Source organism: Nerophis ophidion, linkage group LG14 (genome assembly GCF_033978795.1).
Source record: "Nerophis ophidion isolate RoL-2023_Sa linkage group LG14, RoL_Noph_v1.0, whole genome shotgun sequence".
NCBI lineage: Eukaryota > Metazoa > Chordata > Actinopteri > Syngnathiformes > Syngnathidae > Nerophis > Nerophis ophidion.
In genome coordinates, this window is record NC_084624.1 from 24669699 (window position 1) to 24695025 (window position 25327).

Consider the following 25327-nt stretch of genomic DNA (forward strand, 5'->3'; position numbering starts at 1 on the left):
TTTCATTCTTTTTACTGCCAAAGGCTGAAGAGCTTTATCAAATGTAAAATTAACTATGATGCCTACTGTTTTTATTTGTAATTATTGTTCTATCATGATGTTTTCTTTCTCTTTATTGCGAAATAAAATATTATGTCAACACTTGAGCACACTTCCAGAAATTAATAATTTTCATTTTTAGTCAAAACATTCTTATATATATCTTATACAATAACAACAGATATAGTAATAAATAATTCAATGGAGAGATATGTTTAGATTCTAATTTTTAAATAAAGACAAAAGTCAGTGAATCATTTCACATTTGTTATTTGGAGTGTGGCAAAAAAAAAAACAGTTTAGGATCCAATTAAAGAACGGAAATCATAGGTAAAAAATATATATAAAATGAGACTACGGAGAGCATGAGTCCAACATGCAAATTGACACTGCCTCCTTCTAGCATCTTAGCACGTTTCTATAGCAACCACATTTTCTGACACAGACTCCATCCTAATTAGTGGCTCTGGCTCATTCGTCATTTTACATGGGCAAAAAATGTTGTCAAATATATTGTAAAAATAAATATTAAATATGCATTTCGTGAATACAATCAAACTGTAGTTACAGTATAACACTTATATTTGTCTTATCGTTGTGCGCGTTTGTCATTCAGTTTGCAGCGTGACGAGTTCACGGTCAAGTTCAAGCTGCTCGCCTTCCTCCATGAATTGATTAACATGGACCCCAACTTAAACAAGTTGAAAAACTTATTTGGGTGTTACCATTTAGTGGTCAATTGTGCGGAATATGTACTGTACTGTGCAATCTACTAATAAAAGTTTCAATCAATCAATCACAAGCCCCAGTCATGACCGAGTACTGACGTCTAGTGGTCATTTGTAGAACTACCGTCCGCAATTTGATGTATAATGTTAGGGCTCTCTCTAGTGGCTGTTTTATGTCATTACATTAACACGTGACATTTTCTTGGTGCAAATCACTCAATGGCTACTTGTGACAGAAACAAAAATCTCAAAAGTATCCAGTTTTTATTTGACATTTTAAAACATACATTCTGAATGTTAAACATTATGTGATTTGTTGTACCACCATGCAAAACTGTTTACTTGGCCGTGTGCAAATTGTGATGAAACAACAATAAAACGTTTCCATTTTGTTATTTCTTCAACTAGTCCCTCCACAAACATTGATCATTTTGAAACTGACAAATACAAATGATTGAATAATACCCATCACATGCGAAAGGACATGGAAGTGAGCCGTGGTTCACATCTTTCGAGGTTAGGAAACTGTATTGAGGGGAAAACATCACTGGACTAATACAGTCAGTCCTAATAACCCTTAAACCACATGCTGAATCATCACAAAGAACCTGAAAAATACCTTTTCAAAAATAGTAGCTCAGTCATTGTAAGGTAAAACACTTAAGTGTTCCTTGCCAGGCACTTTTACTTCAAACGTAAACCATCTACATAACAAACATATTGAAATCCCTGCAATAAATGAAGTTGCACACCACAAGGCACACTTTTGTTCCGCAGAGACTTTCTATGACATTTTTCAAGTATGTGAGAGCATTCAACACAAATCTTAAATAAACATGATTGCGGTAATAAAATATTACATGTAATAAATATCTAAGGGGCGGAGGGGCGGGGGGGGGTCGGTCGCTTAGGACAGTGGCCCCCAACCTTTTTTTGCTTTAATGTAGGCATTCATTATTTTTAGGGACTGGCTTTCCACTTGTGCCTGATAAATACAGCAAAAATACAAGTCACTAGAACGCTGAATTAGTGGGAGCCCTGGACTTGTTTCTTTGAAACAAGATGGAAATCAGCCTTCGGTTACAATCCGTCACAGTTATATGTTGATTAATATGCATCTTATCAAGTCACAAAGTTATAACAAATATAACTTCCTATGGGGAGTTTCATTGTACATCTATAAACAAGCTTATTGCCGTGTCCAGTGAGACAGGCCAAAGTTGAGTCAGAGAAAATGCAGTCCTTTGAATTAATTAAAATTAAATAATTTCGTTTTTCTGATGTGCGGCCCGGACCGGTGGTTGGGGACCACTGCTTTATGACACTTCGCTGCTCTCTGCCGATCATCCTGTTTAACAGTAAGTTGGCGCTGATGTGCTGAGATAAAAGGTGGATAGACAACTATTGTGCAATACCTTTTTACTGCCCTTATGATGTAGTCAGTAGTTAAAAAAAGGTCACATGATTTAATAATGGAAATGTGAATTTTAATGTATATGATGTCAATATGGGGATATTATGTTCTTCACCATATCATCTGGACTTAAAACACTCACAAACTCAACTAAAATCCAACCAAACATTAAAAAGGCTCTAGAAATATTTGTGCAGCTGGGATTTTGAAAAAAATACACAAAACAGTAAAATGCTTGCTATTGTTGTGCTAGCAAGCATCAATATATGCTGTTGGAAGCATAATTAAATTTTTAGGTGACTTTGTGCTGAACTGGAGTGATATTCTCCATTCAAGATCTCATTAATGCACATTTATATACTTCACAGATATCACATTTATGTTGTATTCTCATATATATTAGAGAGCCAAGGGCCAAAGGATTTGTGCAGAAATTAGGCCTCTTTTTTACATCTGTAGTAATAAATGATGATTTTCATCACAATTTCAAAATTGAAGAGTTATAAGAAACAATAGGAGATCTGCTTTGTTGGTTAAGTATAATTCAATGTAATCGTCATATACAGTACAGGCCAAACATTTGGTCACAGCTTTTCTTTATTTTTATGACTATTTACATTGTAGATTGTCACTGAAAGCATCAAAACTATGAATAAACACATGTGGAAATATGTCCTTAAAAAAAGGTGAAATAACTAAAAACATGTTTTATATTCTAGTTTCTTCAAAATAGCCATCCTTTGTTCTGATTACTTTTTGCACACTCTTGGCAATTTCTCGATGAGCTTCAAGCACACCTGTGAAGTGAAAACCTTTTCAGGTGACTACCTTTTGAAGCTCATTGAGAGAATGCCAAGAGTGTGCAAAGTGTAATTTTTTTTAGGGTGAATGAACATTGTTTTAAATGTTCACAAAGATCAGTGAGCAGGTTGTGTTATGTGTGACCATGCTTGTTAAGATTTCGTGTTGGTTGGATCTTTTATTTTTTTTGCCCCATGACGAGGTAGGGTTGTTTGCATTGGGTCATATAAATAAATACTGCGGATGGCTTCTAGAGGTAGTCACCAGAAATGGTTTTCACTTCACAGGTGCGCCTGAAGCTTATTGAGAGAATGTCAAGAGTGTGCAAAGCAGTAATCAGAGCAAACGGTGGCTATTTTGATTATGTTTTCAGTTATTTCACTATTTATTTTTTTAAGTACATAATTCTACATGTGATAATTCATAGTTTGGATGCCTTCAGTGACAATCTACAATGTAAATAGTCATGAAAATAAAGAAAACGCATTGAATGAGTAGGTGTGTCCAAACATTTGGCCTGTATTGTACATAGAAACACTATTTGCATTTTGTCAAAGTAGCACTAATTATGGCAAAAGTTTCTATATTGACTTTTTTTTTTAAATGTCAGCTTGCATTGTATTGGAAGGCGTTAGTTCATGTAGACAAGTTGTGTGTGTGTGTGTGTGTGTGTGTGTGTGTGTGTGTGTACCGTGTCAGTTCAAACTGAAGCACAGATCAGAAGCACACGCAGCATATTGCACTTTGAAGCACATAACAGTGTGGACATATTCATCATGTAGAGGACACACTCACCCCGTGTGTGTTTGCTAGGCACACACTCCTCACACACTCTCTCCGCAAAGTCCGACTAGCACGTTTTCCCGCCATTACCGAGACGTGTGGCTCATCTGTCGCAGCTTACTCAGGAGTATACCGGTGAGGTCAAAGACTGTGAAGCTGATTCCCACCGCAACGGGCCCTTTTACCCAGTTCATACTGAGGCCCTTGAAGAGTCCTCTGACTACGCCCTCCTCAGACTTTATCTCCTTTATGGTGCCCAGGATGCTGCCATAAGTGTGACCCGTCACGCCCGCAGTCTGCATGCGCCGCCGCACCACGTCCAGAGGGTAAGACGCCGACTGACCAATGAGGCCCGCACAGGCACCGAAGGCCAGTCGTTCGTAGGAGTAAGGTTCTCGCCGCCCACTTTCCTCTACATGGTGTGGATCAAAGTTAGCGTGGAATATGAAAGTGTACGCCTGTAAAGTGTTCAAAAACTACCTGCATGGAGCTTCTTGAGCGTCTCATAGGTAAAGAAGCTCAGGCCGGCATAGGGGACCACACCCAGTATGGTGGGGGCAAAACCCCGGTACAGTGTCTTCCGGCCCTCCTCTCGAGAGATCCTCACAAACACATGCAGGATGTTGCTGTACCTGCAGTGCACACAAACGTGAGAAGGGACTCAAATTGGTCTGAATCGACAAATTAAAACATTTAAAAATTTGGACGACTGCATATAAAATGTAAATACTAAAATATATATATATATATATACATGTGTCTATACAAACACACACACAGACACACACACACACGCACATATATGCATACACATGTGTATATACAAACACACACACAGACACACACACACACACACACACACACACACACACACACACACACACACACACACAGACAGAGTTCTGATCTTCATCTAAGTCACAACAAAAGACAGTCTGCTTGAACTAATACGGCACCAAAAAAATGTTTTCATTTACAGTGCAGGGTGGAATAAGTATGTGAACCTTTGGATTTAACAACTAGTTGAGCCTCTTTTGACAACAATAACCTCAACGTATCAGACTTGCACAACAGTCTGCAGGACTTTTGGACCACTCTTCTTTACAAAAGTGTTTAAGTTCAACAATATTCTTAGGATGTCTGGTATGAACTGCCCTCTTGAGGTTATGCCACAGCATCTTAATCAGGTTGAGGTCAGGAATCTGACTGGGCCACTCGAGAATGTGTATTTTGTATTATTTAAGCAATTCTCTTGTTGATTTACTTTCGCACTTTGGGTCATTGTCCTGTTGCATTACCCATCATCCTTTGGGTTTTAACTGGCGAACAGGTGCTCCTACTGTACGGCATAATTCTAGTTGTGCTTACTGACCTCGAAGCAATTTTATTTGGTACATAGTGTAATGATAAGTGTGACCAGTAGACGGCAGTCATATATAAGAAATATGTGTAAACTGCAAGATGACGCCAGTAAACAACACCAAACTTTCAATGCTTCAATGAGAATATAGAATGTTACACAAAAATCTGTCAAAATGTTTTTAGTACGACTTCGGTAAGCTATGAACCCGCACTGCTTGATGGATTGTCGCAGCATTAAACAAACAATTATAATGGTGGAAGTATAAGGATCGTAAAATGGCACACATTAGCAGATATGTTATCTGGCGTTTTGTTTTGCGATATTATGCTAACTCAACTTTTCTTACCTTCTGGTACCTGCTGATGTGTATTTGGGATCTGCATAAGTCCTAAAAATGTGCGCAAGGCCGCCATAGTAGTCCGTGGCGACACCGTAGTCATAAGCTTCTTTTTTTCTCTACCTTATTCATGTTCTGCTTTTGCCATTTGTAATATAAAGTTGTCTGCGATGAGGGGCGACTTGTCCAGGGTGTACCCCGCCTTCCACCCGAATGCAGCTGAGATAGGCTCCAGCACCCGCCGTGACCCCGAACGATACAAGCGGTAGGAAATGGATGGATGGAATATAAAGTGGCGTAAAGGTTTTACCTGGAACGCTCAGCAATCAAAGCACTAAAAACTAGTGGGTTTACATAATTCACCCACGGAACTTTAATTATTAGAAGGTTCCGGTTGGACGGTTTTTCACGTGACACACTTCCGGCGTTGATGTTACATTTTGGAGTCACAAATGAGAAGATGCTGCTCCGTTATTGATTTAAGTGAAGTCTGAATGTCATTAAAACAAGGTCAATCTTTTGCCACTTCTTCCACTCCCATCCTTGAAGACGCTGTTGAAGGTGGGCCACGCATGTAAGACCACCCACTTAACGGCGCATCCTGAAGAAACGCTCAGAAAGATACTTGAAAATGGTCCGTAAAACATAATCTATGAAACACTTACACCAAAATAATCACTATCACGTGTTAGGTGGACCACAAGATAGTGTTTTAGATTGAGAAAAAAATCATAGTGTGACCTCTTTAGTGCGCCTTATAATCCGGTGCGCCCTTTGTATGAAAATAGACCTGAATAGACACCCTCATCGGCGGTGCGCCTTTTAATCCGGTGTGCTTTTTCTGTATAAGTCACACAATCGACACCCAAACAATACAAATCTCATGTCTGACAATGACATCTACTGTAACAGGTGGGGGCATATTTGCTAAATGGTTTAATTATGTTTGTATTATTTTATTTAAAGCCCTCTAGTGGCATTGTCTGTGATGTTATTCTCATGAGGGGAATGCTGAGGTGAAAGTGGTCTTACATTTCCTTTGGTGTCACAGCCATGCGAGCTCGCACCATATCCAGAGGATACGTCAACATGGTGGCAGTGGTGCCTGCCAAGGATCCAGCCAGTAGCCTTGGAAGTGGAGGTAGGGCCCTGCGGGAGGCAAAAAGACCACTTTTATGACCTCACTAGTTGTCATAAATAAACTGTGTGTGCTTCTGCGGTGTGACGCTCACTTTCCCTGAAAACCGTAATATTCCCCCAGGAGACTTTTGTACTGCTCATGAGCAGAGAACTGGATGGCTGCATACGGGACGACTCGCACCATAGTGGCAGAGTTGCCCCTCCACAGACTGAGGAAGCCATCTTTCAAGTACGTGCGGTAGATCACTCTGTAGGCTTCCTGCCAAGCAGAGGAGATATATGAACATTCACTGGAGTATAATCATTAATACTTAACTGTTGTCTTATTTGATATCCAACTCAAACATACTTTGGCAGAGAATCTCGCTGAAGACACTGGAATACAAAAACAAAGTGAATCAATTGCATTGTGTTGCTATAAACTGATATCTTCGTGGGCTACTCAATCCCCTATAATCTAAATTTAAACCACTTTCCACATTTAGCCCAGCCCACAGCTTGCCTTGGAAGATGATTTTAGTCCTGTCTAACGGAGCGACAGCTGTCTTGGCCACAGCGCCCGCGACTGCCCCCGAGAAGAGCGTGATGACCACGGAGGGGGTCTTCTGCTTCGTGCCCTGCACAGCAAAGAAAGGGGTCGCTTGTGTGTTAATCCAAGTCCTTGTAATGTGTGATGAAGCGCAGCAAATAAACAACCCCTAGCAAGACTTATGAAATCAGCCATCTTTGAGGTTCATTCAGTTGTTGATATTTGTAGAAACAAAGCAGATAACAGACATGACACGAAACAAAAATATTTTCAATTGCCCTGCGATTAGGTGGCGACTAGTCCAGTTGAAGGTGAGCCACGTAGGTAAGACCGCCCACAAAACGGCGCATCCTGAAGAGACGCTCAGAAAGCTGCCTGCCTTCCGCCCAAGTGCACCTGGGATAGGCTCCAGCAGAAGGCCAAGCGGTAGAAAATGGATCAATCACAAATGGCAACTTTTTGGCTTTAAGCACAAGTTTACAGTGACATTTTGGACACTTTTCTTATTCCATCAATGTTATGTTTGAGGGATGATGACATCATTTTTTCAAGATGATAATGCATTTTGCAATTGAGCAAAAACTGATGAATCTTGAAAAAAAGATACATAAGGTCAAGGTCAATGTCAAGGCCTGCAAATAGTCCGGCTCTGAATCCAATTGAAAATCTGTGGGTTAAATAGAAGTAGACGGTCCATGACAAGACTCCCAACCTGCAAAGCTGATCTGACAACAGCAATCAGAGAAAGTTATTTGTGACTCGTTAGGTCCATGCCTAAGCTGTTATAAAAGACAGATGTGGTGCAACAAAAAAGTACTGTATTTTTCAGACTATAAAAGCGCAATTAAAATCCTTTTATTTTCTCAAAACTCGACAGTGCACATTATAACCCGGTGCGCCTAATGTACAGAATAATTTTGGTTGTGCTTACCGACCTAAAAGCTATTTTATTTGGTACATGGTGTAATGATAAGTGTGACCAGTAGATGGCAGTCACACATAAGAGATATGTGTAGACTGCAATATGATGACAGTCACACATAAGAGACACGTGTTGACTGCAATATGACTCAAGTAAACAACACCAAAATGTTATATGTTCCATTGAAAATATAGACCATTACACACTGTGCTCAAAAATCTATCAAAATGTTTTAGTACAACTTTGGTAAGCTATGAATCCGCACTGCTTGATGGATTGTACTGTGCTTCAACATACGAGTATTATTATGGTGTGTGTATAAGGTAAGAGATTATCTGGCGTTTTGTTTCGCAATATTATGCAAAAGCAACTTTTCTTATCTTCTGGTGCCTGCTGATTTGTATTTGAGATCTGCATAAATCCTGAAAATATGTGCGCGTCCACCGAAATCAATAAGCCTCTTCTTTTTAATTATATTTTTGTTATGGGACATTCATCCTCTACTGTTCCCATTTGTAATACAAAGTAGTGTAACGTTCTTACTTATATCTGTCAGTAAACTCGCCATGAAAGCGCTAAAACATACCTGTGTAGTGAGTTTACATTATTCACCCAAGGAACTTTAGCTATTAGAGAGCTCCGGTCTGACGGTTTTTCACGGGATACTTTTCCGGCGTTGTTGTTGCACTAGTGAGCCACGAATGAGGAGATGCTGGTTTGTGTTTGATTGAAGTAAAGTCTGAATGTTAGCTCTATCACACTTCTTCCACTCCTGTCCTTGCACGCTACACCGCTACAACAAAGATGACGGAGGAAAGACGCTGTCGAAGGTGAGCCACGTAAATAAGACCGCCCACAAAACGGCGCATCCTGAAGAGACAGTCAGAAAGCGGATAGAAGAGGGTCAGTAAAACAATCCATGCAAAATTTTGACCAAGGAACCACAATTACAAGTTATGTGCAGACAAAAGGAAGTGTTTTCCATCCCTTCCATCCATTTTCTACCGCTTATTCCCTTTTGGGGTCGCGGGGGGCGCTGGCGCCTATCTCAGCTACAATCGGGCGGAAGGCGGGGTACACCCTGGACAAGTCGCCACCTCATCGCAGGGCCAACACAGATAGACAGACAACATTCACACTCACATTCACATTCACACACTAGGGCCAATTTAGTGTTGCCAATCAACCTATCCCCAGGTGCATGTCTTTGGAAGTGGGAGGAAGCCGGAGTACCCGGAGGGAACCCACGCATTCACGGGGAGAACATGCAAACTCCACACAGAAAGATCCCGAGCCTGGATTTGAACCCAGGACTGCAGGACCTTAGTATTGTGAGGCAGACGCACTAACCCCTCTGCCACCGTGAAGCCCGGAAGTGTTTTCAATTTAGATTTTTATTTTGATAATAAAATGACCCCTTTAATGCGCCTTATAATCCGGTGCGCCTTTTGCATATAAATAGACCTGACTAGACCGGCTCATCGGCAGTGCGCCTTATAATCCGGTGCGTCCTATGGTCCGGAAAATATGGTACTAGTAGTGTGTTGTAGTGTTTTTGGTTTGTTTTTCATAATTCCATTATTTTGTCTACAGAATTAAGTAATTCCATAATTCACTCTGTTTAAAAAAAATTACTACTAGGCATGTAACAGTATTGTAGACACTGCAGCATTGCGGTTTCAAAGTCTTCACAATAATGCCATGACGCTTGACGGTATAACCAAAACTTGATGAGTGTAGTTTTTTTCTGGAACTTTAGCTTTGGCGCGTCTGAAAATGAATAACCTTTTAAGTTATGTTACTGACAAACGGACGTATAAACCCTGGCAAAAACATAACCTCTGTGGCGGAGGTCTCAAACGTTCCAAGCCAAAACAGCTACTTGATTAGCTACCATCGTCCAAGACAGATGAAGCCAGTGAAGCTAAACGTCAATTTGTGAGGTATTTACAAACCCCGTTTCCATATGAGTTGGGAAATTGTGTTAGATGTAAATATAAACGGAATACAATGATTTGCAAATCATTTTCAACCCATATTCAGTTGAATATGCTACAAAGACAACATATTTGATGTTCAAACTAATAAACTTTTTTTTTTTTGCAAATAATCATTAACTTCAGAATTTGATACCAGCAACACGTGACAAAAAAGTTGGGAAAGGTGGCAATAAATACTGATAAAGTTGAGGAATGCTCATCAAACACTTATTTGGAACATCCCACAGGTGTGCAGGCTAATTGGGAACAGGTGGGTGCCATGATTGGGTATAAAAGCAGCTTCCATGAAATGCTAAGTAATTCACAAACAAGGATGGGGCGAGGGTCACCAATTTGTAAGCAAATTGTCGAACAGTTTTAGAACAACATTTCTCAACGAGCTATTGCAAGGAATTTAGCGATTTTACCATCTACGGTCCGTAAAATCATCAAAAGGTTCAGAGACTCTGGAGAAATCACTGCATGTAAGCGATGATATTACGGACCTTTGATCCCTTAGGCGGTACTGCATCAAAAACCGACATCAGTGTGTAAATGATATCACCACATGGGCTCAGGAACACTTCATAAAACCACTGTCAGTAACTACAGTTGGTCGCTACATCTGTAAGTGCAAGTTAAAACTCTACTATGCAAAGCGAAAGCCATTTATCAACAACACACAGGCAGGGCGTCAGCTTCTCTGGGCCCGAGCTCATCTAAGATGGACTGATGCAAAGTGGAAAAGTGTTCTGTGGTCTGACGAGTCCACATTTCAAATTATATTTGGAAACTGTGGACCTGGTGTCCGCCGGAACAAAGAAGAAAAGAACCATCCGGATTGTTATAGGCGCAAAGTTCAAAAGCCAGCATCTGTGATGGTATGGGGGTGCATTAGTGCCCAAGGCATGGGTAACTTACACATATGTGAAGGCACCATTAATGCTGAATGGTCCATACAGGTTTTGGAGCAACTTATGTTGTCATCCAAGCAACGTTATCATGGACGCCACTGCTTATTTCAGCAAAACAATGCCAAGCCACGTGTTACAACAGCGTGGCTTCGTAGTAAAAGAGTGTGGGAACACTCCTGGCCCGCCTGCAGTCCAGACATGTCTCTCATCGAAAATGTTTGGCGCATTATGAAGCGTGAATTACGACAACAAGACCCCGGACTGTTGAACTACTTAAGCTGTACATCAAGCAAGAAGGGTAAAGAATTCCACTTTCAAAGCTTCAACAATTAGTTTCCTCAGTTCCCAAACGTTTATTAAGTGTTGTTAAAAGAGAAGGTGATGTAACACAGTGGTGAACATGCCCTTTCCCAACTACTTTGGCATGTGTTGCAGCCATGAAATTCTACGTTAATTATTATTTGCAAAAAAAAATAAAAGTTTATGAGTTTGAACATCAAATATCTTGTCTTTGTAGTGCATTCAATTGAATATGGGCTGAAAAGGATTTGCAAATCATTGTATTCCGTTTATATTTACATCTAACACAATTTCCCAACTCATATGGAAACCGGGTTTGTACATTATCAAAAGTTAAAATTAGATTTAACTTTTAAATGTGAGTAAACGGACATATAAAAATGTCTACTGTAAAGGACACTGCTTCTCAGAAAATAAAAGGTGAACGAGACTAAATTGTAGATTATTCTTTCACACTTGCGTAGAACTCTTTGCTCTGGAGTTAAAGTCACAGTCGGACATTAGACGTTTCTACACAAAACTGAAAAGTGGGTTAAGGAAAATCAGAAGTGTGAGCACTAGAACTGGGTGTATGTATTTTTATTTTGTACTTGTCTTAATCTTTTTGTATGTGTTTTTCACTTTTCTCATCTTTTTTTTAAAAGCCAAACTAAGGACAATGGTTGCACATTAGCTTGTGGCTAGATGTCTTATGTACTTTGACATCGGTTGCCTATGGGTAGCAATGTTTAACTGTACTGTCCCTGTCATCCATTCATCCATTTTCTACCGCTTATTCCTTTCGGGGTAGCGGGAGGTGCTGGAGCCTATCTCAGCTGCATTGTGGTGGAAGGCGGGATACACCCTGGACAAGTCGCCACCTCATTACAGGGCCAACTGTCCCTGTCAAATAAATAAATAAACATGTCTGGGGGTGTGCCAGGGAAATAAGTGATTACCAGGAAACAATAAGAGGCGGTTGCATCTTTATGTAGGGTTAATTGCAAAAGTGCATAAAATCTGTCATCTTATGAGCAGAGCCTCATTTGAAAATCACCCCCTACAGTTCCCATTGAAAAAAAAAGTCATCATAGCTCACTTCTGCCTGAGTGGAGGCCCGCGGCAGCCCATCCTCTTTACTGGGTGATGCACGTTGCTCCTGGACTCCACTCCCCATGCCAGAGGACTGTTCTCTGCTGCCTCGATGTGCACTCATTGATCCAACCACAAGGGGAAAGCAGCAATGACCCTTAATGCAAAAATAGTAGAAACTTTATTGATATCTTGGGCGTGGGCATTCCTCCAATAGCATTTAGAGTAAACAAGTCAGTGGCAAAAGCATCACAGCACAAAGGGTAACTGGTAATAGATCAAATATGATTACTAAGAATTAATAAAATTTAGATAAAATAATAATAATAATCAAGGTAGTTTTCCATATTATTGCAAATTGTCTCTGCGACCCTTCCCATCTTCTGTCTTTAAACCACCTACCTAGTGAGGAGTTACACATTTTGATGGTACGGGGGACAAAGGAAGTTTTAAGTCTGTTAGTTTTACTTCTGGGCAGACGCAACCTGTCACTAAACAGACTTCTCAGTGCCATGATAATTTCCTGCTGAAGGTGGCTGGCATCATCTACGACAGTCAGCAGTCCAAAGAAAAAGAGGAGCAAAATATACTGATAACTTCCTGCTTCACAGATAACTTATTTAAACCTATTATTTTTTTAAATTCTGATTTAACTGTAATACGTGCATAACTTTCTTTGGGGCCGGCTTTAGGTAAGCTTCTTTAGTCTTTGGAACAGTGGAAAAAGTCCCAAACAATCGACGCCATGTTTGTTTGCAATGAGCTTAGTGGAAGTTTATTACAGGCCATTTATGCTTGATTTGCTCACCCTAACACCTCCAGCACAGTGCAAGTTAATCTTGCCTCACTGGAGCTATTGCTTAATGTTATCGGATACGTCCCAATAATTATCTGTTCGCTATTTATCATGCACCCGTCAGCAAAATTTTATGTATTAAAAAAACAATCAATAAACCCAATTCACAGTTTATGTACAGTACAGGCCAAAAGTTTAGACACACTTTTTCCTCATTCAATGTGTTTTCTTTATTTTCATGACTATTTACATTGTAGATTTCACTGAAGGCATCAAAACTATGAATGAATACATGTGGAGTTATGTACTTAACAAAAAAAAAGTAATAACTGAAAACATATTCTAGCTTATTCAAAATAGCCACCTTTTGCTCTGATTACTGTTTTGCACACTTTTGGCATTCTCCTAATGAGCTTCAAGCCCACCTGTGAAGTGAAAACAATTTAAAAAGCTCATCGAGAGAATGCCAAGAGTGTGCGAAGCAGTAATCAAAGCAAAGGGTGGCCATTTTGAAGAAACTAGAATATAAAACATGTCTTCAGTTATTTCACCATTTTTTGTTAACTACATAACTCCACGTGTTCATTCATAGTTTTGATGCCTTCAGTGACAATCTATAATGTAAATGGTCATGAAAATAGAGAAAACACATTGAATGAGAAGGTGTGTCCAAACGTGTGTCCAAACTTTTGGCCTGTACTGTACTTCACCAATGATTCAAGTTTCCTCTTCCGTATTGAAGATTTGTGCTACCTGCAAGCATTTCAGTATTTTGTACTTGTAGCATCAGAGTGGTAAAATGTTGGAAACACTAGCAGTGTGAGAACAAATACTACCCAGATAACTTTAAGCCACCGGGAAAAAGTTGTAGCCCAGAATATCCCCTGAAGAGCAGAGCTGCTGACTTGTAGGTGAAAGGTATCTGGTGGCACGCAGCTAAAACAACAACAAACACTTCTATACTTTGGTTACAATTTCTATACAAGTTTGTGGCATTTGGGGGAAAAAAACAAGAAGAATGTTGCATGGGGCCCACTAACTTTCACCACAAACAATGAAGTCTGCAAAGGGTTTTGTTAGTGAGCTAATCATTTTACTATTCAATCAATTATTCAGTTGAACTTCAACCCCTTAGTCCTACAGTGTCAATGTTAGAACACAATTCTCAGGCCTGGTGTATACGACTCTCAAGTGACGCCGTCATGCCCCCTTACCCTGCTTACTATACAACAAGCCCTGCGCTCACCTCCCAAAAATCCTAGCTTAGCGTCGATGGCAACGTGGACCACAGAGCTGTGATTGGCCCTGACCACAGGAGAGCAAACTTTGTACTTGAAATGCACAAATTATTGTATGACAAAAAGCAACAGTGGTTGAACATTTGCATGCAAACTGACATTGTGTACAAAATGTCTTAGTGACCAATTAAAAAATTATTACTTATGTCGCTTTTCAGCTTATTGTGTTGTTTTATCCCAAAAAAAAAGGCACAAAACAACACTTTTTAACTTTTATTCCCAATTTTGTGCTAACATGTTCAATTCCGACACAAAAACAGTTTCTCATGCACACGTCTTTTTCTCTCACAGACGACAATTCTTCAATCTCTGTCAATGTCTTTCAAGCAAGTTATGTTTGCTGGAGCTCCTAACGCCAATAACACATGACCATACACATTACCACCAGAATGTCGTTAACTTACAATAGTTGTTTAACAGTTTTGTTTATTTCAATGACATAGCTCCGTCTTGTCCCGAACGACTGAAAAGGATTGCAAATAACAATTATGTCCTCTGATGCGACTCGTTCAGAAGTTGCTGAGTCCATCTTCATGAATGTATTTTTCTCTGGTTTATTAGTAAAACGTCCATTAAACGTAAACTGATGTATCTGAACGATTTGTTCCAGTGTTGACAAAGATGTCGATGTACTCGTTGTCATCATTCTTTACAAGAAGGTGAATGAATAGCTAGTCAACGACAGCGGTGGTTGCTCCTTCAGGACACACTGCCACTTAGTGTTTTGGGTGAGAATTAAAAGTCTTGCACCACAACCTAAGACAGAACTATAGATCAAAAAAGAGGGCGTCAGAGGGAATGCAAGCTACGTGACGCAAAAGTATATTCCAGCCTTCACTATAAATAAAACTGCGTATTCTATGATGTTGATTTATGCAGTGTTTCGCAAACCTACATTCCGTCACAAATACTGTATATTTGGCACTAGATGGCAACCTACAATCCTAAAGACAGTATAGTGGCCTGTCTGTTAGTAGCTTGTCGTTACGACTATGTACAATAAATGGTTTTGAAACACTGCTTCTTCACGCAATTCTCAAGCACCTGGTCTACGACAGCATAAAGACAGGAAAGATCAGTATCATCAACTTTGCGTCTCTGTCACTATATTTAAGCAAGTTTTCAAACCCCTTCTAATTCTCTTTTTCAAAAATGCAACTGCCAATAATAAATCTAGCGACTTTTTCCGATCTCATCGAACACTTTTGGAGACTCTAGGATGAAAATCACATGTTCTTTTCAACAAGCCTATCGAAGAGCACGTATACTACTTGCTTGTGACATAAACAACACAAAAAGAAGCAACAGAAGAAAAAACTACATATTTGTCTTGCTTAATGCTCATCTTTAGTCATGGCAAATCCTGCAAATTAGACTGATGTCATACAAACCCGTACTCCACACATAGATTGCAGTCCAGTGATCAGAAAAATAACAGAAAAATCCGCAGCTTATTCCAACACGATTGTGTGTCTGTCTCCTAAGTAATTGCACTTTGGAATAATGTTGCGAATGACATCAGTTGGGTGTCTTCCTTACAAACTAAGTCAAAGAGATTTATTTCAAAATCATTAATCGTTATTACCCTGTAAAGACTGTGATGGCTCAATACAAGAAAGACATTGATGTTACCTACACCTTATGTAACAAGCATCCAGAGACAGTTTACCACCTGTTTTGGACTTGTGAAAGCACTCAATCACTATATCTGTCCTTTCATCTTGGACAATATTTATGACAAATTTGTGCTTTGTCTTAAAGATGTGCTATTTGGATTTACACAGTATTAGAACAAAATGTAAAATACTTTTTACCTTTGTAACCTTATTATACTAATGGCTTATTTTTATATTCATACATGGAAGGTTCTCAATACCCAACCTGTTTTTTGTGCCTTTACAAAAAAGTGTTAGAACTTTACAATGAAGCACTATCCACCTCTAACAACCAAAAAGCTGTGAAAACTATGATGCTATGCTCTAAATGTAAACTATTTACAGAACTTGTGCGAGCCTATAACTGTACACAATAATACATACAGTACAGGCCAAAAGTTTGGACACACCTTCTCCTCATTCAATGCTTTTTCTTTATTTTCAGATTGTAGATCGTCACTGATGGCATCAAAACTATGAATGACGCATGTGGAGTTATGTACTTAACAAAAAAGGTGAAATAACTGAAACCAAGTTTTATTTTTTAGTTTCTTCAAAATAGCTACCTTTTGCTTTGATTACTGCTTAACCTTGGCATTCTCTCCATGAGCTTCAAGCACACCTGTGAAGTTGAAAACCTTTTCAGGTGACTACTTATTGAAGTTCATCGAGAGAATGCCAAGAGTGTGCGAAAAAGTAATCAGAACAAAGGGTAGCTAACTCCACATGTGTTCGTTCATAGTTTTGAAGCCTTCGGTGACAATCTTCAAAATAAAGAAAACACATTGAATGAGGTGTGTCCAAACTTTTGGCCTGCACTGTATATATCTACATATATTTATTTTACATTCTACTATAAGTACTTTATTTTATAAACAACCCCCTGGAGCTGTATAGTACTTTTTGTGTACTTGTTTTAACTATCCATGTTCATATGTTTGTTTGTAAACGTTGAACTTTATAAATAAAAGGTATAGATAAAAATTAAAAAAGGATCGCAGTCCAGTGGGAAATACTGGCATTTTGATTGTGTATATTTTACAGCACAGTAAAACGATTTGATGACGTCACTGATCTACTAAATACAGTATTGAATAAGTGGCACAATACACAAATATTGTGGGGGAAACATGCCCCAAATGCCACAAAGTTCTGAAGATCAAACACAATGTTGTAAAAAATTCTAAATTACATCATAATGTTAAATGAACAGATCAAGATGCATAAAACAAACAAGGTTTCCAAGAAAAGGGAGGGGCGGTAATTTGCCTGAATAGAAAAGAGCGGTTAGGACCCCCGAGGTGTCTCCTTTCACCTCTAGTGTCAACACCTAACAGCCTGCTTCCCAAATATTATCAACAAACAACTAATTCGACTGATAATGAATCAATGTTTTATAATCACCATATTTGTTACTAACTTCCTGACACAGCAGAGGAAACAAAGTAGTCAAGTATGCTTGTTATTATTGATTAGTTAGTACATATCAGCGTATGTTCTACTGTGCAAATTTTGACTCATAAAAAAGCAGTGTATTTGCTAACCAAATATAAAACAAATGATAATGAAAGTTTAATTTGGTAATATTTTTGTGGAAATTGGCTCACGCGGCTGTGAAAATCCTTGAACGTTTTATTATGTGATTTCAATTATTTGCGGTTACTTTTGTGCTTTCTGACGTCCCGTCCTACTTAAGTATTCCAAAAAAAAGACACCACGTACAAGTACTTACTGTGACATTGCTTACCTGACTTGACACCAGAAGGACAAATTCCAAAGCTTTGTACTTTTCCAGCAGAATTATCTAACGTCCCTTTGCTTAAAAGTTAGCCAAACATTAGCTTGGATGACACTCGCTAGCTGTTGGCTCTCTGCGAGACAACTCGGGGTTTTTAAACAGAGAACACACGTCGAGGAAGCATTTGTCTAACTAATGCAATAAAGACACTAACTTTCAAGTCAGTTTGTCATTCACTCGCACAGTGGTGACTTTGACTGGCTGACATGTCGCCCATGCTGTTGCTGCTCTTGTCACAACCTCAACTGACCCCGCCTCTAAAGTGAGGTTAGGGAAGTGATTGCATTGTGGGAAATGGAGTCTTGCATGACAAGCAGGAGTGCTGGGATAGGCTAACAAGAGGGGCGTCTCATATAGAAGGGGAAGGTTACACTGGCCTGTTTCATATCATAGATTCATTTATTTTAGCTTACCATTTCAGTTTAATCACACGCTCCAACTTTTTAGCAGCCCAGTGCATGACTTTTTAAAGAAAAATCCATCCAGAAATGAACCATGCAACATTATGTTTACAGGGGAATGTTGTAACAAACTAGACAAGTGTGTTAAAAAAACAATGCACTTTGCAGAGTGCAGAATGATTGTGCATTAATAACTTTTTTAGACTTTAGTCAAATATTGGAAAAAAAACACTGAGTCAGGCAAGGAAGAAAGTATAGTGTATAGATGATGTTTTGTAGCCTCGAATGCACATGAGTAGAGTTTTATTAAGTTGATCAGGGGTGTCAAACGTAAGGCCCGAGGGCCGGATCAGGCCCGCAAACAGATTTTGTCTGGCCCGTGGGATGAGTTTGCCAAGTATAATAATTAACCTGAAATTTTTGAATGAAAGACACAGTTGTTCTAAGTGTGTCCACTGGATGTCGCAATAGCAATTCTTTGTATGTGATGCTAGGTATGTACAAAATAAACCACATGATGTTAGTACATTAGTCAAGGAAAACGATCAAACTATATAAATAACATCCTGTAATTTGATTTTTATATAATTTTTTTATCTTGATAGTTTGAAAATTAACACCAATTAGTTGACTGATGAACATTATCACATCATTTACTCAGAAAATAGAAATAACGACAAATATAGATTCATTACTATTAACCGCAACATGTAAGTGTAAAAAAAAAACCAACAACAACATTATTAATTGTACAATTTCAGAATGTGCTTGTTCTATTTTTAAACAAAGAAATAAATCTGGAGTTGTTTTTTTTTTTAAGTTATCTTGCCGTGATTTTACCAGTCCGGCCCACTTGGGAGTAGATTTTGACACCCCTGAAGTAGATCATACAATTGCTTGGTCACAATTTGATCATATTACATAGTTAGCATGACCTTTGGTATTGGGATTTTTTTTACCATTCTAAGGATTAAAACTTTTAAAAAACATAAAACAATAGGTTTAACTGAAAAGCCATTGTACTGTAACTGTTCTCATTAGTCTTACCTGCAAAACCACTTGATCTCAGATTGGGTTTTGTTTGATTGAATACAATACATTTTACAATAAGTACTCCTGCACCACTCTTTTCAGTTGGTGATGCCGCCATGTTTGCCAGTCCACAGCTCTCGCAGCTCCACCTTGCAGCCGAGATCCCTGAGAGCAGCTTTAGCAATGTCTCCGCAGTCTTGATGGGTCCGTAGTGCCTGCGCTATGAGGGGCTCCACTCCCATGTCCAAAATAGGTTGGCTGTAGTTGGGCTGCCGCGAAACCAGGTTCCTCAACAGCATGCATGCCTGTTTCTGGTTGTGCAGAAATATATGTATATATGGTACGATTACATTAGATACTGTATTGACCAGAAAACACTGCAAGAAGGTACCTTTTTTTAACAGTGTGAATCCTATATTTTGGAGCCACCAAGTACTAACCCACAGTTTACATTGGTATCAAATTAATAATTATAAAGCACTTTGTCTGGCAATTTGCATGAAAAGTGTATTATAAATAAAGTTTGAATGATTGATAAATATATTATTGAGTGAATGCTCAAAAGCATTCACACTTAAGGTTTTTTTTACACCAAAATTAATCTATTTATTCTTCTACTTCTTTTTCTCCAGATTTTGGCGCCCTCTACCTTCCACATTTTTCATCTGATTCAAACCATCCCAACTTCAAACTGTTCAGCCTAATATGGAATCGCGGGCTTTACCTTGACAAATTCCAAAAGTTCCCAGATTTTCTTTGACATTTTTCCCATTTAAAATGAATTGGCCGTTTTTCAAACTTCCATCATTTCCACATTTTTCAAGCTATTCAAACCATTCCACCTTTGACATATTCCACTCATCCTGGACATTTAAATTATTATTGCTCCAAGTTAAAAAAAATTCCAGGAATTCCCAGAATTCCCGTATTTTCAAACGCTTTTTTTCACCCTTTTTACTGTTGACTACTCCTTCCACATTTTTCAACTCACTTCAACCGTTCCACCGTCAAATCATTCTTCTTTATCAGGACAAAAAAAAAAAAGTGTTGTTTTTTTTAACTGGAAAAATTCCCAGTTTTCTAGAAATTCCAAGAATTCCGTAATACCAATTCTCCCATAAATGTTTACTACATCAAAATTTCTGAACCGTTTTGAAAAATTCCAACCATTCCAACTCATTCAGAACATCTAAACTTTTTTCTAGCATTTTCAAAAACATTTTCCTTTTTCAATGAAATGTCTATTGCAAAGAACGGGACATTTTACAAAGTACCACAATTCCCACATTTTTCAACTGATTCCAACTGTTACAAACTTCAAAATATTCAGCCTGTTCAGGAATTGTGTGGTCCTTTTCAACAATTATAAAAAGAATTCCCAGTTTTTAGGGACATTTTTCCCATTCAAAATGAATTGGCCATTATTCTAACTTCCACAATTCCCACATTTTTCAACTGCTCCAAACCATTCTACCTTCAACACATTCAATACATCCTGGAAATTGAATGAACCATTTTCCACGTTCAAACAAATTTCTAAGAATTCCCGTTTTTTTCTAACCTTATATCCGACCTTTTTAGTGCGATAATTCCTTTCACATTTTTCAACCCATTTCAACCGTTGTCAAAACGTTCCTCTTAGTTGGTACAAAAAACCAAGTTGGTTTGGAAATTGAAAAATTACCGCTTTTCCCAAAATTCCGTAATACTATTTCTCAATTTAAAAACAGTTACTACTTCAACATTTCTTGACCGATTTAAACAATTTCAACACCAACTAATTCAGCTCATTTAGGACATTCATGCTCCTATTTTCAGAAAACTCCATCTTTTCCCAACATTCCCAAATTTACAGGAAGTTCCCATTTAAAAGAAATTAGACATGTTTCCAAATTGCACAGTTCCCACATTTTGTAACCTATTCAAACCATTCCAACATCAACACATTCCACTCATTTTTGACATTTTTAACTAATGCTTTTCCAAGTTCTAAACTAAATTCCGGTTTTCCTGGAAATTCAAACTCTTAAACATTCAAACCATTCCAACATTCAAACTATTCTTACATTCAAACTACATTTTGTTAGCATTTTAGTTCACCTTAAGCATTGGAGCATTCACACGCAACTCATCTATAGTTTATTTCATTCTACACTGTAATATTCTACATATGTCTACAAACATGTACTGTGAAAATAAAGGCATTCTATTCTGTTTTATTCCTCAATGACTGGTGCTTACCTGCACATTAACAGCACAACTGTGAGTCTTCATAGCCTGCACAGCAGCTAAGGCGCCTCCTTCCTCCATGATGACCTCGCAGTTGTTGGGTTTACGTAAAGCAAGGACAGAAAGGCACGCGCAGCCCTGCTCACACACCTACGGGAGGGGAAAAAAAAACGCAAGTTCACACCGAGTGGCGCTGGATATTCACAGCACACCTACAGCAGCGTTCGTTTGGTGTTTGTTCATGACGACGACGACGAGCTGGACTCCACCCGCTTTAACAACGGCATCTTTCACGTCATCGTTTCCAGCGACTGCTCTTATTCCGCTCAGGACCTGCCGAATCAACTCCTGCTGGGACAAAAAGCAGCTTAGTAACAACGATCGTACATTTTAAAGACAAAAACCCTTATGGCGGTTTTCAGCACCGGTGACTCGAAGCTGTCTGCAAGCATCGTCATCATAAGTTTAAGCCCCCCCAGGTCACAGATGTCCTGGCAGAACTCGTTCCTGACGGCCAGACGGGACAAAGTGGCACACAGCTCACCCAAGACAGACACATTGTCGTTATGAGCTGAGGGAAGAAATATATAAATCACTACCAATAACAGCAAGTCAGACAACTTGTGAAGACGATGGAACCTAAAAGCTGAAAAGCCACAGAGGTTCCACAATTTTTGGGGAAATGTGTTTATGTGTTGAATTTCAGATCTTACCTTTGGCTGACTCTATTAGGACCTTCAACCCGTTGTGCTCGAGAACAATACTCTTGGCGTGCTCATGAGCATGCCCAAATGTAACCCGGACGTCGTCGTCGAAGGTCATGACCCTGAGAGCCGCAGATGCCTCCTTGACCACCTCGGCACAGCCGCTGTGCTGTTTGACAGCACCGGTCAGCAGCGGCAGGATGCCCGCTTTGACCAAATTCTGTCTGTTCTGCTCATGTTTCAAACAGCAGTGACGCACAGCGCAGATGGCGGCTCGTGTCACAGCTCCATCGGTCCTGTGCTTCTTGAGAGCGTCCAAAAGGAAACATAGTCCGTCGGTGTCAAACAAGTCCGGCTGACCGTCGGTCAGCGCGGCCAGGGCGCACAGAGCGCCCAGCGCCGCTTCCTTCTCTCCCACACTCTTTTTACAGTAGGAGAGGATGATAGGGTATGCATCTTTTTGGGCCGCCAGGTACCTTTGAGCAAACCCAAGTAGACATTGCTCCGTGAACCACTTTAGATCTGCTGCCGTTTTTGTAACGTCAGTAGAGTCTTTTGCGATACGGAGGGACTCTAAAGCCTGCAGATGGAACAATCATGATATTAAACATATTGTAGAGCAGGGGTCTCAAACTCAATTTACCTGGGGGCCACTGGATGCAGAGTGTGGGTGAGGCTGGGCCGCAAGAAAATATTTCTTTAAAAAAATCTTTGCATACCCTTAGGCATGTGTAGTTGTATAATGACGTTTCAAATTGTATCCCTTATGCACCGCAACTTTCTCTGTGCAAATAAGTAAATATATTAATATTTTAGTAGTTATTAGTATTTAGCCGACGCACGGAGAATAATGTTAATTCCGCAATTTGTGTCGTTCCACTTTTCCTCCCTACAGCAACACGGCGGTCGGCGGATAATAGCCGGGAAAGTACCAGGATAGCGAGCGCAAAAAAGTGACAGCTCCCGGAGTGTTATCCAGCGTCATATAAAAATATATGTAGTGTTCATCGTGTGAAACAATGCAAATTACACAATGAAAAAACAACATATCGATTTGAATTGGTCCAGGTTCTCGGGGACTGTTATTTCTGACGGACAGGTGTCGAGGTGTGACTGCAGCCAGGTACGTAAGAAAACCCTCGTCTCCATGGCAACTTATCTGTCGCTTTCACTCATTTGCCACTTTTCCACTAACGCAGGGGTAGGCAACCCAGAATGTTGAAAGAGCCATTTTGGACCCAAATAACACAACACTGTCAAGCGCCATTCATATAAAACTTGCGGGCTGCAATAACATTAAACTTTCATATTAAGGTGGGGGCCGCAAAATAACATCTCGCGGGCCAATTGCGTGTCTGAGACCCCTGTTGTAGAGCATACAAAGCATGTTACAGGTAAGCAAAATACACACCTGTAAGACCTCATGGGTTTCCTTGTGTTGGTTATCATTGGATGGCACAGCAGGTACAGCTTTTACAATACAATTCAGATCCACACCTGCAAGCATACATCAGCAATCAGACTCTCATTCATAAAAAAAATAGGAAATTGCATTTAGTATGGCGTCCATTAAATGTGCAATTGCATTGTTCAAATGACCCAGGTAAGATTAGCACGATTTATTCAATTCCCACTGAGCTTTGTAATAAAGATGTGCTTTGAAATATTAGTTTATGCTTCTCCGTCATTTCTACAATACCTTGGGACTGAAATTGCTCCACAGCTTCCCTCAAAGCCTCGTCGGGCTCCATCTCGAACTCGTCGATGTTTTCCTTAACCGCAGCATCGAATGTTTCCTGCGTGACTCTCCGTACAGCCATTTCACTTCACTTGGATTATTGCCCTTTTTAATGGTAGAGTGACACACCTTTTTGTTGTTTTAAAATACTGTTGCTAAGATGCACTTATCTCATAAGGACGCTGCTTAGTGTTGGTCCCGATAACAAAAATAACGTCGTCGTTACCGCCCTGTATCTTCCTGCAGTGTTTTCAATGAAGCGAACGCCGCTGTTCAATTACGTATTTTGCGTAGTTGAGCGTGGTTCTTAAACTCATACATTGCGTAGATTCTGCCAGTCAGTATTGGTGAATTGCCGTCTGCGTAAAACAGTCCTACACGTTTATCTGCTCGGGCAAAACAAATATTTTTAATATACAGTTCCGTTTACGTTTCAATGTTTTTTATGTCTGAAAGACAAATACCGTAGTAATATTTACTTGTGTTTTATATTTTTCCAATTTTTTAGTGAAGATGATTAGCTGATGCGATTTTTATAACTTGAACCTCACTTCGTGACAAATGGACGGAAAAATGCCAATTTACCAGACACGTTACAAAGCAATGATTCGTTAGTGCCTGAGGTAATGTTAGGCCTCAATAATGGGAATATTCTGCACTGCTTTTGTTTACTATTGAACACTGATCAACAGCTTCCTGTTGTTGTTGACATAAAATATAAAATAATTAAAAAAGACACATACAAACAAACAAACAAAAATGTGTAAAATAAAACATGTACAGCTCACATATTAAAGGCCTACTGAAACCCACTACTACCGACCATGCAGTCTGATAGTTTATATATCAATGATGAAATCTTAACATTGCAACACATGCCAATACGGCCCTTTTTAGTTTACTAAATTGCAATTTTAAATTTCGCGCGAAGTATCCTGCTGAAACGTCGCGGTGTGATGACGCGTGCGCGTGACGTCAAGGATTGTAGCGGACATTTTGTTCCATCCCCGATCCCAGCTTTAAGTCGTCTGCTTTAATCGCATAATTACACAGTATTCTGGACATCTGTGTTGCTGAATCTTTTGCAATTTGTTAAATTAATAATGGAGACGTCAAAGATGAAAGATGCATGTGGGAAGCGGTGTATTGCGGCTGCTTTTAGCAACACAAACACAGCCGGTGTTTCCTTGTTTCTTTGTTTACATTCCCTAAAGATGACAGTGAAGCTTTACTATGGAACAGAGCGGTCAAGCGAACATGGTTCCATACCACATGTCAACCGGCAGGTTTCGGTGAGAAAATGGTGGTAATAAGTCGGCTCTTACCGTAGACATGAGCGGAAAGCTTGCGTCGTTC

General features: G+C 39.4%; 2 protein-coding genes and 1 long non-coding RNA gene across 4 annotated transcripts; 1 reads left to right on the forward strand and 2 right to left on the reverse strand.

Annotated features, from left to right (window-relative positions):
* Positions 1-1014: 1014 nt before the first annotated feature.
* Positions 1015-18163, reverse strand: slc25a42 (solute carrier family 25 member 42). 2 transcript variants are annotated; one of them, XM_061920211.1, is made up of 8 exons: positions 17817-18163; positions 12328-12477; positions 7108-7222; positions 6922-6980; positions 6698-6864; positions 6498-6614; positions 4246-4397; positions 1015-4177 (listed from the first exon to the last, which is right to left on the reverse strand). In XM_061920211.1, the coding sequence occupies exons 2-8, from the start codon at positions 12442-12444 to the stop codon at positions 3852-3854; spliced, it is 1053 nt and encodes a 350-aa protein (XP_061776195.1). In that variant the 5' UTR covers positions 12445-12477; positions 17817-18163; the 3' UTR covers positions 1015-3851. The 2 variants fall into 2 exon arrangements, with proteins under 2 accessions (XP_061776195.1, XP_061776196.1); XM_061920212.1 differs by having other exon boundaries at positions 6955-6980; positions 17817-18156.
* Positions 6469-7307, forward strand: LOC133568341 (uncharacterized). The gene is made up of 3 exons (XR_009809577.1): positions 6469-6606; positions 6727-6834; positions 7091-7307. It is a non-coding gene; the product is annotated as an uncharacterized LOC133568341 (long non-coding RNA).
* Positions 18164-18247: 84 nt separating the features above from the next.
* Positions 18248-24299, reverse strand: armc6 (armadillo repeat containing 6). Its single transcript, XM_061920210.1, has 7 exons — positions 23933-24299; positions 23645-23730; positions 22243-22813; positions 21955-22100; positions 21746-21877; positions 21542-21679; positions 18248-19611 (listed from the first exon to the last, which is right to left on the reverse strand). The coding sequence occupies exons 1-7, from the start codon at positions 24051-24053 to the stop codon at positions 19399-19401; spliced, it is 1407 nt and encodes a 468-aa protein (XP_061776194.1). The 5' UTR covers positions 24054-24299; the 3' UTR covers positions 18248-19398.
* Positions 24300-25327: the final 1028 nt, after the last annotated feature.

Coding starts and splice junctions, on each gene's coding strand:
- slc25a42 (XM_061920211.1), bottom strand. CDS start 12,444: ATGAGTGCACATCGAGGCAGCAGAGAACAGTCCTCTGGCATGGGGAGT. Junction 6,615..6,697: donor TATTACGGTTTTCAGGGAAA/GTGAGCGTCACA, acceptor TGCCTCCCGCAG/GGCCCTACCTCCACTTCCAA. Junction 4,398..6,497: donor GCTGTGACACCAAAGGAAAT/GTAAGACCACTT, acceptor TGTGCACTGCAG/GTACAGCAACATCCTGCATG.
- armc6 (XM_061920210.1), bottom strand. CDS start 24,053: ATGGCTGTACGGAGAGTCACGCAGGAAACATTCGATGCTGCGGTTAAG. Junction 23,731..23,932: donor GGAGCAATTTCAGTCCCAAG/GTATTGTAGAAA, acceptor GTATGCTTGCAG/GTGTGGATCTGAATTGTATT. Junction 21,878..21,954: donor CAGACAGCTTCGAGTCACCG/GTGCTGAAAACC, acceptor TTGTCCCAGCAG/GAGTTGATTCGGCAGGTCCT.